At 41.2% G+C, this 17,032-nt stretch overlaps 1 protein-coding gene across 1 annotated transcript in view; it reads right to left on the reverse strand.

Annotated features, from left to right (window-relative positions):
- Positions 1–17,032, reverse strand: part of alk (ALK receptor tyrosine kinase) — a 349,155-nt gene that overhangs the window by 32,076 nt on the left and 300,047 nt on the right. The window contains 3 exon segments of the mRNA XM_034576116.1: positions 6,179–6,283; positions 13,479–13,573; positions 16,275–16,447. Coding sequence (XP_034432007.1) covers positions 6,179–6,283; positions 13,479–13,573; positions 16,275–16,447 — 373 coding nt within the window.

Consider the following 17,032-nt stretch of genomic DNA (forward strand, 5'->3'; position numbering starts at 1 on the left):
GAGCAATTTACAGGGTGGTTTTTCTGACCTCAGACTGTAATACTGTTTGTGATTAAATGCAGACATAGTTTGAACATTTTATTTTAAATGGATGACAGGATACTCAGGAAAGAAAGGAGATAGCATGAGAGAAATCTCAAGTGTTACTTAAACTCATCTGAACACCTTTTGCTGTTAAAGTTGCCTGTTGTGTAATGCCTATTAAAGTTGAAACCTTGCAAGAGAGATGCCAGTATTCACAAAAATCTGCTGCAAAAATCTACTTATTATGAGGAAAAAATGACAGGAAGGTGGCATTTTTTTAGCATATGTGGTTTTCCTAGAAATAACACAACGAGAATATACACCATTGTCTTATCAATTATCTCACTTTCATGTCTTTGGTCTTTCTGTGTTGAGTTTGTGTGTTCTCCCCATGTTTCTGTGGTACTGGTACTTTGGCTTCATCAACGGTCCAATCACATGCAAATTGGGGTTGGGTTAATTGGCGACATTATGTAAATGTTGGCCCTGTGATACACTGGCGACCTGTCCGGGGTGAACCCCGCCTCTCGCCCAATGCCAGGTGGGATTGGCCTCAGCTCTCCTGGCAACCCTCAAAGGAGAAGTGGTATGGACAGTGGATGGAAGGATAGAAATGATCTCTCACAGGAAACATATTTTGGGATGTAATCAATTCAAAGCCATGAAAAACAGCAATCCTGAGTGCCAGTTGTTGTTGCCACCACCACTCCAAATGATGACTAGTATCACTGCTGAAACCTGGATGGACTGCATGTTATCACATTTGTCAGTCAGAGCTTCGTGATTGGTTTGGTCCAAGGGCGCCCGCTAAGTGATGCAACATTCGTAATTCATACAGACCTCCACTCCACTCCACATAACAACCCTTTCTGAGTTTGGTGAAGTGTTGCCAGCAGAAAGCATTTCAAGCAGGCGGATACTTTCAAAAAAACACCATGAATCACCGCTAAGGAAAACAGAACGATTTGGAGTTTAGCCTAGTCTTACCAAATACACTCCTACTGTTAAAAAAACACTGTTGTGGAGGGACGAGAGCTCTGTCTGGCTCCCAGTCAGCAGCAGTAAATTGAGCCCTCTAGTCAGTATTTTCTACACCCTACAAAGTAAAAAGAGTTAGGACTGCTGGGAATAAATCCATCACTGGAGCAGAAAAGTCTCTGAAGCCAAACAATGCTTTAGACGTAAATCTTACTGTACTTCATTGGTTACTCGGCGATGGCAATCAGTTACGGTAGAACATGCTAAAGAGAAAGAACCTAAGGTAGAATATATAGTCTGTTATATAGTCAATTTAGTTCTTATTTGTAGTGAATTCTTAGTGATTTGATATGAATGAGGTCGTTGTTATGTAGAGTGAGCTTGACTTCCTGACATTAGCACTGCTGCTGTTGAAAGTAACCAAGACTTTCGTTCGATTTCTCTCTCCCGTCTCCCCAGGGTGCGCTTGGTTTCACACTTCACCCCGACTGATTGATCTTGGTGGGCCATCGATATGAGCGAGTTCACACACACACACACACACACACACACACACACACACACACACACACACACACACACACACACACACACACACACACACACACACACACACCAATGGTGTAATGAGCCTGTGATAGGCACTTGGCACAACAAACAAAAACAAGATGTGCCGCTCTCACAGATGATTGTCTTCTCTAATAAGTGGTGTGCACACCCGTCAGACCCTCCAACCCACAACACACACATTCGTATACACACAATGATACACACCCACACACACACACATCCCTGGGGAGACTCTGACTCTGCCTGACTATTATATGAATCTGCTTTTCAGTGAACTTTGCCACAGGTGCAACGCCATCATCATAACAAACACTGGCCTCCATCAGAGAGAGGGCCAACGCTGTACACACTGTCATCAGTGACGAATTGTTCCACATGAGCCGAATAAGAAGGAGAAAGAGAGAAAGCGTCAAAGGGAGAGAGTCACAGCTTAGAACACGTCTGAATGTATTGCACCACTGATAGAAATGTTCTAGCCGTCTTTATCTCCTCTGCACACTATTAAAACAATAACAGTAAACATCCCAATCTCTGTGAATGACAAAGGCCAATCTGTAACAAGCAAACGAGCAGGGAGAAATGCTGCAGTATGGGTTTCTAACTTGCCAGAATGAAGCCATTTAGATTCTTTCAGTTTTGTGACCGAATAATGAGCAATGTCAAAGATGTTGGGTGCTGCAAGAGACAGATTGACATTCAGACGGACAGATGGTCAGTGCTCAGTAATTCATAACTCAGTAAAAGAAGGCGTGTTTTATTAACCTTCTATTTGATTGAGTTTATAGTAATATGTCCTCTAATTCTAATGTTTTGTTTGACTTTAGCCATGATCGAGATAGCCTGCTTTATGCTTAAGAATAAAGAAATAAAGACAAATGACAAATGTGTCCGTTCTAAAACTGCATGTTTAGAAATGGACTGTTTGTTTGGCCTGTGGTGACAGACAGATCTCTGAAGCTGCTACACTGCTCCTGCACAAAGAGCTGTTTACTTGTTTATTCAAAATTTAGTGAAGCTCGACTCAGTACGCAGAACCTCAAACTGGACAATCAGTTGTCGTTGTTTTCAGGATCGACAACATCACATACGCCCCTTCTGTCGCTGCTGCAGAGCGCCGTTTGCTTGTTTAGTCAAAGTTCATTAAAATCTAACGTAACGTCCAAATTGTGGAATTAGTAGATAGATATGATTCTTGTTTTTTTTATTTTAGTTTTGTTTTCACCAGTATTTTAAATGAATGCAATAAAACCACAGTAAATGCATTTGATAACTTTTCCTTTAATGCCATTACAAGTCTAGTATTATACGTCTACTAAATTATACTTTTAAAAGACAACTTCATGTACCGCAAACATACTAAAGTTCACATAGATTTTTCATTCTACAGTGCTTTTCTCTGTTAGCATGTATCCTCCTTATCCAGTGACAGTTGTCCTCCTTGGGCTGGCCATTAGAAAGATGGATCAAGGCTGGCACGCCATGAATGGATGTGAATGCTAAACACAAAGCTTATGTAGCAGCCGAGTCCAATTAATTACAAAGTCTTTTGCGTGACACTGCTCGTTATCAGTCTAATATCTGTCTTAGTGACTAATGTCCTCCAAAACCCAAAGTAACAGCAACTAGCTAACTGATTGCCGCATGCCAGTGTTTATGCACAAGTAAACAATGGGGCACAGACTCGCGTCTTCTTTGTGTAGCTAATTAGCGAGCGTGTAATGGCAAAAACGCCTTTTCTGCATGCAGCATTCAGGGAGCGACATCTGCTGTCATTTACTTTCAAGGGCCAATCAGATTGCTTCAGTCACTGTGCCTTCTGTCTTTGATTTGATGCCAGTTTACTCTGCACAACTTGGGTGTTTGTTGTTGTTATATGAGCAGAAGTGAAAAACCGTGATGTGAAAATGTGCTGTCTGTTTAAAGAAGCTAATGCTTTTAAATCCACATGCAGATGAGGTGTAGCTGCAGTAAGATTTGGTTGCTTTGTGACGGTGCATTGTGTGCATTGTCCACACACACAGACTCACACACTCTCATACAACTAATGGCCAGAGAAAAATAAGCCCAGAGCTGATTTTGGGGTTAGTGACGCGTTCCTTTCCCATCAGGAGAGGTAATCACAGAAAGAAAGGGAAGCAGCCTCATCTAGTTTGACTTTTTCACTTCCCCCCAAAGCAACTGATGAGTCAGCAGTGAGCGCTGGGTGCCACACAGCAGAGCAGTGGTGAGAAATGAAAGTGTCTGTTGCCAGAATAGTGGGGAATCAATGGAGATGAGGGCAAAGGACAAGAAGAAAGAGAAGAATGAAGGTGAAGTTACGGTGAAGGGGATGAAATAAAGCGCAGGAGCAAGAAGTGAGACAATAGAATGAGATTTAGGCGAATGCTGACTGACGGTAAAGTCAGGGGGATGAAAGAGCAGTAATGGAAACTAACAGACTGTCAATAACAGCTTTGAATAATGAAATGGTAAACAAATGGAGGAAAAAAGGAAAACTAGAGGTGCCAGGTCCAGATGCTGGCAGAAAGAATGGAAAGATGAAGGAGAGAGTGAGAGGAGACAAGAGATGTTGACGCCTGGTGGGGTTAATCATTGAGCGTGTCGGGGGAAGAAGACAGCCTTGTTGGAGTGACAGGTCTGCTGAGCTAAAACTCTCATCAGACTTGCCGCCCTGCTCTACAGACGTCAAAGCATCAACCCCAGAAGGGGAGAAGGGAGACGCATGGTGAATGTTAACCGCTCAAGGCTTTCTTTGAATTGGCCAACGAATAAGTACAAGTTCGACTTTTTCCCCCCCAAGTTAATATCTATGATAATTACAAGGGCGAGAGCAGTGTGATCTCAAAGTGCCGTGTTTCTCAGAGGAGATTTAAGTCTGCCGGCTTTTTATTGTAACCATACTGGGTCTTACCTGTGTAAGTACTTTAAAATAGCTTTCCCCGAATATCTCCAATATGAAATATTCTTTGTATAATATTGAATATCCTCAAATTTTTTCGGCGCAAAATCGTCTTGATTGACTGAGTAGCCTTTGTTTGCCGGTTGACCAACGCCTGTGGTTCCAGTTCAGTGCATCATCCTGTAACATTATCACATCTTGTTAGCTGGGCAAACATGATCTCTGACTATCCCTTTTTTAACCCTGAAGAGATGAACATGCTGCCCTGTGTTCAAGGTTTAAGTGTGACCCACATCACAGACATTCAATCAGACAAGTTGCTGCTCAAAAAGAGCCACACATTAGCATCAGGTCCAGGACACACCAAGTCAACAGTCAGCATAGTTCCACTCTGGGCTGCTGTTAAGCTTTGCCTATTGTGTCCCTCCATCACCCGACTTTTTGTGGTTTGTCAGGCACCATTTGCTCGAGTGCTCTCGTCGGCACTTTCTAGCGGCTGTTGAGCAGATTGAATGCTCTATGTTAAATCTGCAGTGCGGGCGGACAGTGAGAGAACCATCTGACCGCTCTGACTGCTCAGGCTTAATTCAGACAGTAAAATGTAAGACTAACGCTTGCCTGAAAGTGGTCAAATAGTTTGTTTTGTGCATTATGTTAATTGGATAACGAAATCTAATCTAATCTACTGACTACTCATTTTTTCCTTGTGTAGATTAATAAATCCGGACCCCATTGTGCGGACATCCTCCAGAGTTCATGTCTGAAAATGGCTTGAGTGAGAGTGATTCTTCTAACCAGTTTGAAATAGAAGGCCTGCCTTAATACCCCTACAGAATTGATTTGCTGGGCGTTCCAAGTATTATACGCCACTTTGCAGGGTTGCAAAACAAGATAAAGATGGAGGCAATTATGATGCTAGAGTGTGAAACAGTCCAGACCAATCATCTCTCTGGACTCGAGAACGGGTGTAAAAGTTACAGAGTGAGAATAAACTCACATCTGTTCAGCCTTCATATAAAAAGTGTTATGTCTACAGACGTAGCAATTATCTCTGAGAAATAAGGATTATTTCCAATGTAACTCTAAAATGGAAATACCTTATATCTTACAGCAGAGAAGCTTCAAAAATTCCAGTGTACCGTGACAACTTAAAAGCTACTAGCTGAAGAAATGTGTTTTACAGCAGGTTTGATGTGAACATAACTCTAACTTAAGACTTTAAATTTAGAAATTGATCCTCTGCTATCCTCACCTTTTTGAAGCAGTGCAGGTGAGAGAGTATGAGGTTGAAAATGTCAAGTCTGTGTAACTGGCTTCACTGAAATTCTCAGGAAACAAAAGGAGAGGATTGTACTCTTGAAAACTATCTGTCCTGCTCCATTTAATGTCAAAGGATGTCTCAAAGGATGTCTCTGCGGCACGCAGAGGTGTCATGGTACAGACCAGCAGGGGGCACACGTACTTTGTTGCAGCCCATGCATTGTGCCATGTTCAGAACCTGTACAGTTATTGTGAGTCATTAAAGCATGCAGGCGGTGGTGTGAGTGAGTTTGACTTGAGAGCGAAAGAGAGAACAGGAAAGACAAAGAGAGACAGAAGGAGAAACAGATATATAGAGGAGAATATTCTCCTTCAGGAGGGAAGGTATTCACATCTGAGCATAACTCACATTTTCAGTTTGACTGTGGCAGTAAAGCTCACACTTACAGTAATCTGGGGTGGGGAATTTCATCACTGGACCTCCAATGGACGTGGCTGTAGTAAATGGCAGCAGGGTTGTGCTGGTGACCACCGGAGGAAATTCGCCATTGGCTGAAAATGGAAAATAATGCATTCAGTGAAAAGACTGCTTTCTCTCCTTTGTGTGAAGCAATGAAATCATGTTGCTGTTACACTGAGGAGCTGCTTAAGCACAGCAGCTGCAGACTCCTCACTGGCACAGAAAAATGCAGAACCACCAGCAGGGGTCATTCTTTCATTTGTATCACCAATGGCTGTACAGAGAGAGTAGGATGCATAACATGTAGCTCCTCTGTATCTCTCCCTTTCTCTTTCCGTCCCTACTGTAGATGTGTAAGCCCATTCAGTCTGGGGTTTTTTGAGCAATCCATAAAGCCTGCAGCCTCACCGCTTTCCCAGGACTGAGATCATAAGCTTGCTGGTACCGTGATCCCTTCCCCTCAAGTTCAGAATTAAGTCCAGGAAAAAGGCTGGCTGACTGGCTGTGATGGCTCAGGACAGAGAAACCTTTTTTTCCCCAAAAAGATTGTAAAGCAGGGGAGACTCATTTAAACTACTATCTTGGTTGAATGCTGACCTGTAATAAAACAGTCACCTGTCCCCATTCTCTATTTTTAGTACAGGTGAAGAAACAGGAGTCCCCATGGTCCCTTCGACTGAATCACTGAGCAGAATGACTTCGTTTGATTAGATCCTCGATGTGCAATCACTGCTGTAAAAGGCTGACCTGAGTGGTGTTACACAAATCTGCTGCCACATCTGATCAGGGACTGCAGAGGGTACAGGCAAAATGACGTGCCAACTGAACATAACAAAATACTATTCCTGTATTTACCTGAGAAAGTGCTGAAATGCCATAATGCCAAGAGATAGGATGCCCAAAAATGTTATGGTTGGCTGCTATAAATGCATCTATGACTTTATGTTCCAAGGAAAGGTCTTGTTTCTTTAAAGAGTTCTGTTCAGCATCTCATTTCTTTGATGCTATGTTCTGCAGGAAGAAGCCCCCAGTGGCTCCGCTGCTATCCTTGTTGGATGCTGTGGAAATGGAAGACTAGTGTAACTGAGGCGTCAGATATGGTTTACTGGGGTTTGCAGAGCTAATAATGCTGCCATCATGTATTGGTACGACACAAAAGAAGGGCATGGTTTCAGATCTTGACCTTCTGCTTTTCTACCAGTTCTGTCTCTGATTTATTATTTTTACTACAAAGGTGGATACAGTACATTCCACACAAGAGCCAGGACTGCATAGCCAGCTTCAGAACAATAAAGATGATTGTGCTGTTTCAATCAGACTGCCACAATGCTTCGGTCTATCAAAACCAATAAAGTCCTCACCGTCTATTCATTAAAAACGTTTAATGTGCTCGGTGTAGATACGTGAGGCAATAAAACAATGAATTGTAAATGATGTGTGCATTTTAGACACCTTTTTTGTCCTGTATATGGAATATGAACTATTACATAGTTCAAGCAAGATAAGTTGCAGACTGGCCCTTTAAACTTTGTTTAAACTGTAGCCTCCTAATATTCTCCATAGGGCAGCCCTGGATGGCAAACAGCAGCAAAGTATAATTTAAAGGTTCCATGAGTATATTTCCATTCACTTGCTTTGCTCTTCTAAGTCTAAACTGTTCCTGGAGTAAAAAGTTGCAATCACTAACAACCCATTGATGAACAACTTCTGTTTCCATGACCTTGCAAAGAGTTGAGCTGAATTTCAAGCAGAAATTTAACTACAAGTTCTCTAATTGTGACATTGACGTTGATGAGTTGCCCACATTGAGTCTTCTTCCTCCTTGGTGAAAACAAATGCTGTCTGCCTTCTCGTCACACTGGCAGTATCAGGGGATAAAAACAAGACTTTTCATCTTGATCTCTATAATCAATTTACTACAACAAAAACTGCCTCCATGCAGGCTCCGCTGTCACCTCGGGCTGAAACCTCACCATTTATGACAATTTGGCAGGGGGCTCCCTCAGCAGCTGAAAGGTTGCAAAGCTACAATTTGGCAGTGCTCTATTTGGTCAGAAAAAAACTCCTCACTTTGATTGAGAGCAAACAACTTAGTTTTTGGTGTTTATGTTGAAAATTCAGCCATGATGGTCCTCTGGGTAATAGTTTCTATATCAGTAAACGGGTGCTTGAACAAAATTCAGCATTTTGTCACCTAAGGCGTACATGGAGTCTGATAACTCTCACCGGTTTTCTTGACAAAAACTTTTTGGTTTCAAAGCCTAAAAAGAACTTTGCAATGCTTATGTAAAATCTGCACCCCAAAAATCAATAGCTCATTCCACAGCCCTATAATCCTCAAATTAATATGATCATCTAAGTCTCCGCTGCTTGGGAGCTTTGATATAGGTAGAGATTGTGAGTGACTGCAGTATGTCTTGGCCTGTAGAAGTACTCTGCACCACATTGTGGTATGTGTAGACAAGTCAGCAACTTTTCACATATCTTCAACAAAGTCACTAATATGGCTCACTGCATTGTTATTCAGAGCATGGTGGAACATGCTACAGCAGGGCAATGGAACAGACAGAGCTGGAGCAGACAGCATTGGTATGCTGCTGCAGCAAGAGGAGAACTCAGCAGGTCCACCACAGAGCAGCGTGAACCAGAGGGCAGGGCAACAGCCGGCGTGGCTGTCACTGTTCATTAGCAGGGCGCCATAAGCTACCTGAAGCCCATCAGAGGCCAGCCACAGTGGGGGCACCTCGTTACCACCCAGCCACGAGCCCAAAATATCTCGACGTTGTAATAGCTCTGAGAAATGTCCACACTGCAGAGGTTTCATGTTGACAGTAAGTCTTAAGGCTCATTTATGCTCATCGTTATACACGGAAATGGACGGAGCTTTCTATCTGTAATCTGCTTTCATTTCGTACGTATTTATGTACTTCAGCTGAAATCCTATGCATACAGGCAGATGGAATGGAGCAGTACCACTGAAGATTGTGGGTGGGCAGTGTAACCAATAGTTCGAGCAAGACGACCACTGTTTACAACGGAGCCTTTGCCTCTGTCTTAAGAGGTACATTATCACAACCTCCTCCACTGTTGACATGTTTGTTGATTTCAAAACACTCTCATCTCTGCACTGCCCTCTAGAGGATGTATTGTATGGCAGGATTGACATTAAAGTTGACTTTGACTTCGATGATGGAAACATAATGTACCCAATCTGTTGTCTAAGATCCAAGAAAACAGGCTGTACTTCTTAGTACATAATATCTGAACTTGAACATATTTGAAGCTTTGATTTTCCTTCCAGTTGATGCTGAAGATATAAGAGAACAAGGGGGCTGATAAACCTGGGATAAACTCCATTTGAATAAAAAGGAGCCTAAAATGTCATCATGGAGAATACACTGAGGATTTGTAGAGCATCTGTACTTACTACAACACCCACACGCTCAAATCACAATTAATGAAATTAATATATTTCACTATTTCTTACTTGTATTACACAAGCTTCCATGACAGCTAACAAAAACACAGCCAAGCCAAGACACTCACAGCACAAAACTGTAATATAAAAACTGACAGGAGCTTTGTGAATGGTTGTTTTGGATAACACAGTTTGAAGAGGCTGTTTTCATTTGCCTTCAGTAATACACATCCAATTTTTTCCATTCAAATCTCTGTTTTTGCCATGATTATTGGTTTTAGAAGTGCAGTGATGTCGAGGACCCAGAACAGCTGGTACAGCTGTTATCGTAGAGTGTGTGAAGAAGTGAACGATGGCCGTGGCTGTGATGCAGGCGGAGGACACATTGAGTCAATCTAATTAATATGCATTAAATATGTATTTTCCATTTTCTCTGACAATTGAAAGATCGATCCTGTTGGCTTTCAACAGTCTAACCAAGTATTTCTGGTGCCTTAATAGTTTGTTTTGCTAAACTCTAAATAAGATTTCTATCCCTGCAAACTATCTCTATAATTATGTTGCCTAAATGGACCAAAGAACATATGAAAAGAGAAAATGATAATAAAGGAGAAGGTAAAAATAAGAAGTTACAGGAGTGAAACCCCAGCCTCCCTGGGTTTTGTCCATTCACCTCCAAGATCTTCTCCCATTTATGTATTTTGTATGTACATATGTACTAAATTTAAAATTGTAGTTTAAACCCTGAGCAAGTGACTTAATGACCTAAACCTAACCAAACAAAGTAAATAAATAAAACACTGAAAATAAGTAACATAACAATACACTAGTGCAAACAGAGCATCAATGTATGACCTCTAGGAGCCAAAGTTAACATTTAGCCAGTGTTTGGAATTCTTTATTCAGGCTGCAGATATTTATTCTATTATAACATCTGGGTAAGGGTGTGGTTTCTCTTTTCTTTTTTACCTGTTCAATTTGTTTGGTGGGTTATAGACAAATACTGGAGTAGGGCTCTGATATTTTCTGTTGACATAAATGCAACAACTATTGTCCATGAAAAAATGCCTCTTTGCATCTTCAGTCCAAGATGCCTTACATTTGGCTTTATTTTTAAGTAGGCTATCAATGAAAGCCATAAGATGCTAGTCATATGAATCCTTTTTTTAAATGCATCACAGTAAGGAGCCTGCATAGCAGCAATTTTTTCATGGACAGTAGTTGCTGCAAACTCTATTCTCATCAGGTGAGCTGCATTTCAGGATGTTCTCTACTGTGTTCCCTGCAGCAGACATACATGGAAGAAGTGATGGTACGTGGCAGAGAGAAAAGGATGAACTTCCTGTGCTGTCTAATCCAATCAAGCAATTTAATGATGCTGGTGAAGATAAAACGATAAATCTGACAGCCAGGTCTCAGACCTGAAGGGCAATGGATGCATCAGCATGCTTGCCAAACTATAATTCACACTAAAGTCTAAAAAAGAGAGGGAAAGGCCACGGATGGCTGAACCTCTGCATAATGTGTTTGCAGTATGTTTTCCTACCAAAACATATAACAGGGCTGTGTCATAATGATCAGGGATCCATCACACTAATCACTCACAGTAATCACTCCTGGAAACGACGTATTTTGCTGAGCTTCAGAAACTCCCATCACCTGGTCTGATTGATGGGCGATAAAATGCTGTCGAGTGTGGTTGGAGGAAATGGATACACGGGCTAGATTAACAACTTGCTGGAAAGTGAGAGAAGCACGGAGAGATGATCCTTCAGAGCTGCCGTACCAGTGCTCCTGCTCCAGAGGACATGAAACACAGTTTTAGTGCTGGGAAATGTTGTCTCTTTAAATAAAGAATCCCTCACCCAATCAGCCACTTTTGATACAGGTTGTCAAGACCAACATCAAATTATCAAATCATTTCATTGATTCAGCTAAAGAACCTGTGCTACCTGACTGCATTTTACTTTAACTAACAGTTAACAATGTGCTTTAAAAGCTGTTATCAGTTAGAACTAATTCACGCAACACGATTTTTAGCCCCACTTTCTACTCGCCAACTAAAGCCCTAGATCGGTTGTGTTAACTGTTCCAAGATGTGATTAGAGAGGCTCACCAGCACAAGACAACTCACAAGAGTTCTAGGTGAATTGCCAAAACTCGGGGTGAAGGTGGGGAAGGTACATGTACTGATGAGGTGCACTCTTTTGACTTTTGCATATTGCTTTTAATGCAAAATACTAAATAAATGAATTGAGTAGTAGGGCTAGGCTAAGTTTGAGCCACTCAAAGTAAAAAAAGTGTACATTATAGTGTACAGTAATCGTCAAGTTATTTTTCTCAAGATAAATACTTTCGTTACACTTCTCTTCCAGCTTGATGTATCAATTCGTGAGTAGGATGTCACAGAAGAGGATGATTCAGATTCACACTTTGAACTTTGAAATTAAAGTTAGTATTGGTGAAAGTCACCAATACAAAACAAAAACATTCTCACTTGAGATAAAAACTAGATCAAACAAGTACCACCTTGTGTTTGTACTCTGTTCTTTGTTAAAGTGTTAAATAATGGTCAGGGTGTGTTTTAGCAGAAAATTATAATGAATAATAAGAATAACCTTTGACCACCAAAATCGAATCAGGTCATCATTGAACACGATTGGGCGTTTGCACCAACTATGAAGAAGTTCCTGAAGTATTGTGTTCATGGAAAAGGGATGGACAGGCATACTTAGATTATGAATGTATATATGTAGACGGACAGACAACTCAAAAATATTATGCCTCCGGCCCCAGCTGATGCCTGCGTGAAGGCATGCAAACTTCACAGGCTCTTTTATAATCCAGAATCACAAAGCATGAGATATTTGAATGAGCTATATTCAGGTATAGACATTGTTATTGCTGTCAGTGTTCAAACAGGTTCTTCCACGTATGCAGAGATTGGGGAGGCATTGAACTCCTAACCTTTCATTTCCGATTGCAGACTTGGTTTGCAGCTTACACTTGTTTTTATACTGATAAAGCATTTCAATGGAAACACAAAAATATCTGGAAAGGTGGCGCGATGTCTGACATTTATGAGCCTGCAGAGCAATATGAGAACATAAAACCTTATCAATCCTATTTGAACTGTTCTGACATTTCAGGTCACAAACATTCTAAATGAGGCCACAGCAAAAAAACATTATGATACATTTCCACTAAGTTTGGTCAATTTATTTTCAATCATTTGATGATTTGAATTACACCTGACATTAAAATGCGTTATTGGGGATTCAATTTCAGTCAGATAAACCTCATGACCTCATGACAGTACAGGTGTAAATAAACAGGGATGAAACATGAGCGAGACTAGATCTCAGTATAGACACAGGAAAAATGATCAACAAATCTAGATACACTTTGAATACAAAACACATCCAAATGCCAGTTGTAAATGGGGACGTAGAGGTATATAAGTTACAACAAGATTTTCTAAATGTATTTCAATAGTTTTGACAAAGATGAGTTGATTAAGTTGGACAATGTAAATCAGCCTATAAATATACCATGACGATATCTTGGAAAAGTACTTGATGAATTATCAAAAGTGGTCTCTGTAAACTACCTCTGAATCTCATATTATGTCTGTAAAACATGAAGCGTGAGTCAGACCTGTACTGATTACTAATTTAATTGCTGTGGGCCACTTTGAGTGTTTCTCAGAGGTCCATAGAAATGCTTACACTTTTTAATTTATTTAGTATAGCAATTTTCTTCCAATTTGTGCTGGTCATGGCCAATCTATCCAGCAATCAGTCAGTTCCATTAATTCAACCTATAGGTCTGATGAAGTAAAAGTGAAAGAAGAATATAATGATACTCACATGCCAGGAAGCAGTCCATACTGAAAGAGATGTTGTCAAGAGAGATAGCTGAGCCGGGTCCAGGTCCATCCTCTGTGCTGAACTGCAGCCAGAACCTGCCAAGGGACAGAGATGCCGTAACTACCTTACAACCTGTGAAAGGTTTTGATAGCCTCTGACTAAAATGATGTGAGGAAGACTTAATCGTGCTTTAAGAAAAATGGCACTGAGGTGTGACTTTGGAGGCCGTGGGTGGAGTCACAGCTTTGTCTGGAGTGTCAAGAGCTTTATGGGGATACAAAAAAGTGCAGTTTGAGATAGGGATGAAAACAATTTCTGGTTCCATGTTAGATACTTTTAGACACAATAATTTAGGCAAACAACCACAGTATGAGGTGGGGTTGAGTCTCTGGAGGTAAGGCGGGTCTACTAATCAGATCAGCGGTTTAATCTTCAGAAGCTGCAGACTGAATGTTAAAGTGTCCTTTGGCAAGACACTGAACCCCAAATTGCCCCTGATGGCTGAGCAGCAGATATAGAAGAGCTAAATATGGAATGTGTTTGTGAATGGGTGAATGCGCCTTGTAATGTACAAAGCTCTGAGTGGTTGTCAATATTAGAAAAGCTCCATATAATATAAATTTGATAATTTACAATGAGTTTTACTTCCAAAAGTCTTAAAAGTAATAGTTTGATGTTTTCGAAGACATGCTTCTTTGCTTTTTGGCCTGGATTTATTGGAGATGAAAAGACTGATACCTGTCTAATAAATATCTATATTAAATATTAATGACAAGCCAGCGTATGGTAACTTAGCTCAGTTTAAAGATTTTCTTTGTTGGACTATTCTGTATTGAAGGCCAGTTAATGACTTCAACAAAATCCATCCATTGACGTCCAGGTAGCTGGCCATGGAGGTATCCCAAATGTCCCTCTCACAGGCCACATTTTCTAGCTTTTCCTGGTGGATCCTGAGGCGTTCACAGGCAAGATGAGATATGTCGTCCCTTCTGCGAGGTCTGGATCTACCCCAGGGCCTCCCCCTGGTCGGTTGTGCCCAGTAAGCCTCAAAGGGAAGGAGCCCAGGAGGCATCCTGAAGAGATGCCAACTCAACTGTCTTTCGACATGGAGCAGCAGTTCTACTACGAGCTCCCTCCAGATGTCTGAGCTCCTCGGTGATGTTGTTCTCTCTGTCACTTCCCAATGCTCGTGATCATAGGTGTGGGTTGAAACATAGATCGACTCAGAAGCTCTGCCTTGTTGCTCAGATACTTCCTTACCACAGCGGTCCGGTACAACGCCCGCAATACTGCTCACGCCGCACAGACACGCCTGTACCTGCAGCCTTCCATCTTCCCCTCAATAGTGAACAAAATATAAACTCTTAATTTGTGTGTCCTACAGTAGGCCGATTTTCAACCTGTTTAGCAGTTTACCCTCTTCTCCATCTTTGTGCCATGCCAAGCTAACCAAACCAGCTGCTTGCTCCAGCTTTATATTTAGGGCACAGACACAAAAGTGGTATCAATCATCTCATCTAACTCTCAGTCAAGAAAGGGAATAAGTGCATCTCCCAGGATATCACACTCTGGAGTTAAGACATTTTCACTACAGTGTGAATGGTTTTGTAGTTGCAGAGTTGTCTCACTATCTCATGATTCTGTTTATATATGTCTAGCTTTAAGACAGTGTGGCTCACAATAAGTGAATGCGGCTGTAACAGACAGTAACCTATGATGAATTTTAAGACAATTGTTGCCTAAACGTGATGGGTCACGTTGTTTCTTAATTCTTGCCGTCACCTCAGAGGGTCTCAAACCAGAAACACTCAGGCAGAGTCAACACACACTACCTGTCCTGTATTTAAAGCTATGTTTCTGATTCCATGTAAGCTCTACAAAGGTCACTGAGCAAAGACTGGCAGGTTCACCTAGTGGTTACGGACATGACATTCTAATTAAGAGCACAAGCACAGCTGACTACATAACCCAGGAATCAAAAATTAATCACTCTCAGGGGAGCAGGATTATCCAAGCTTGAATGGCAAAGAAACCCCCAGTCAGGCAAACAGAGATGAAATGCCTTGTCTGATGTTTCTCTTTTTTCTTGCTACCGCTATTTTGTTTTAATTTCTCTCTTTTTTGAGTGGAAAGCAGGGCCAAACCTAATTGGAAGGCAAGTAGGGTGGGTAGAGCCGTGTGTATTGATTTCTACTCTTGGTGGAATAAAAATAAAGGAGAATATTTTGTACAGCCGTACACATGGCAGGTCCATGCTAAGACTAGGGGACTAGTCCCGATGGGATTCATTAATTTTGTTGAGTTGAGAGGAAATGTTTCCCAGGAAATGGAATGTAAATGTTGAAAATCAGCATTTATGAGAGGTGAAAAAAAAAAAAAAGGAAGAAGACGCCTTGTTTCTGTTTCTTAAGGCTTCTTTGCTGTGGGAGCACTTAACCATTAGTGGGAGTGCATCTGAGGTTTGTTATACCTCCGCTAAGGATGTTATATTTTCATTGCTACATGTTTGTTTGTCCCTCAGCAGAATAACTCAAAAACTACTGAACCGATTTCACGGAAACTTTCTGGAGGGGTCGGGAATGGCCCAAGTAAAAACTTATTACATTTTGGAGCAAATCTGGATAAATAGGCAGATCCAGGAATTTTGTTTAATGGCGAGATAGGGCATTACCCTAGTGTCCCTCTACTTAGGATGAGACTAGAACCAGCTTGATGTCTTCAGATGGTCTGAACACAAAGCCTTGATATTATCAAAACTGTCTCTTATATGGTGAAACAGGTGCACGTTAATCGTACCAGTCCGTCAGCCCATAAAGAGGAAGTATGATGAGTTTCCAGCCCCTTTCAGATTTGGGTTCACTTGCTGAATGCCACAGTCTGTGCTGTTCCTCAGGACCTGTACTGTTCTCCATGATCCACAGAGACAGCGACCCCTTCTGTAAGCCTCCGGAACATAGCCAGAACCGCACCTGTTGAAGTGAGTTGGAATTACAAATTAACAACACAAGTTAAATAAGATTTAGAAATCAGAATAGGTAATCGCAAAGTTGTAGTGCAGATTTTTGAGGCGCCTAATGTCTGAATATAAAATTCCACGACAACTTGAACTTTTAATATTTTAGATTAAAAAAACAAAACAGCCAAGGCTTTTATCAGTCAAGAAAAGCACTTAAAACTGCATGAAATAAATCCGTGACAGCATTTGGTCAGATCTCATTATTCTAAGATCAACAGAATTCAACTGGGATCGTGATTTGGGGCTGTTTTTCTCTGTATGCTAATGCACAGCTTTGAACAAATCACATTTCCTTCTTTCCAGGAGGGATATGGTGGGTGTAAACATGCTTATAATTAAACAACACAGACCATAGCTAGAATTAAACAGTAAAAGGAAATGTGAATCTAAAGCTTGCTAACAAGCATGGAGTTTGACCATGTCCCTCTACAGCATTTTATTGGAGCCAAGAACATAATTCTGGCTTCACCATTTAAGCGGAACAGATTCTGGCTTAAGCCTGATAGAAGTGCACGTGGCAACGACACCATCCAGACAG

Source organism: Hippoglossus hippoglossus, chromosome 22 (genome assembly GCF_009819705.1).
Source record: "Hippoglossus hippoglossus isolate fHipHip1 chromosome 22, fHipHip1.pri, whole genome shotgun sequence".
Lineage (NCBI taxonomy): Eukaryota > Metazoa > Chordata > Actinopteri > Pleuronectiformes > Pleuronectidae > Hippoglossus > Hippoglossus hippoglossus.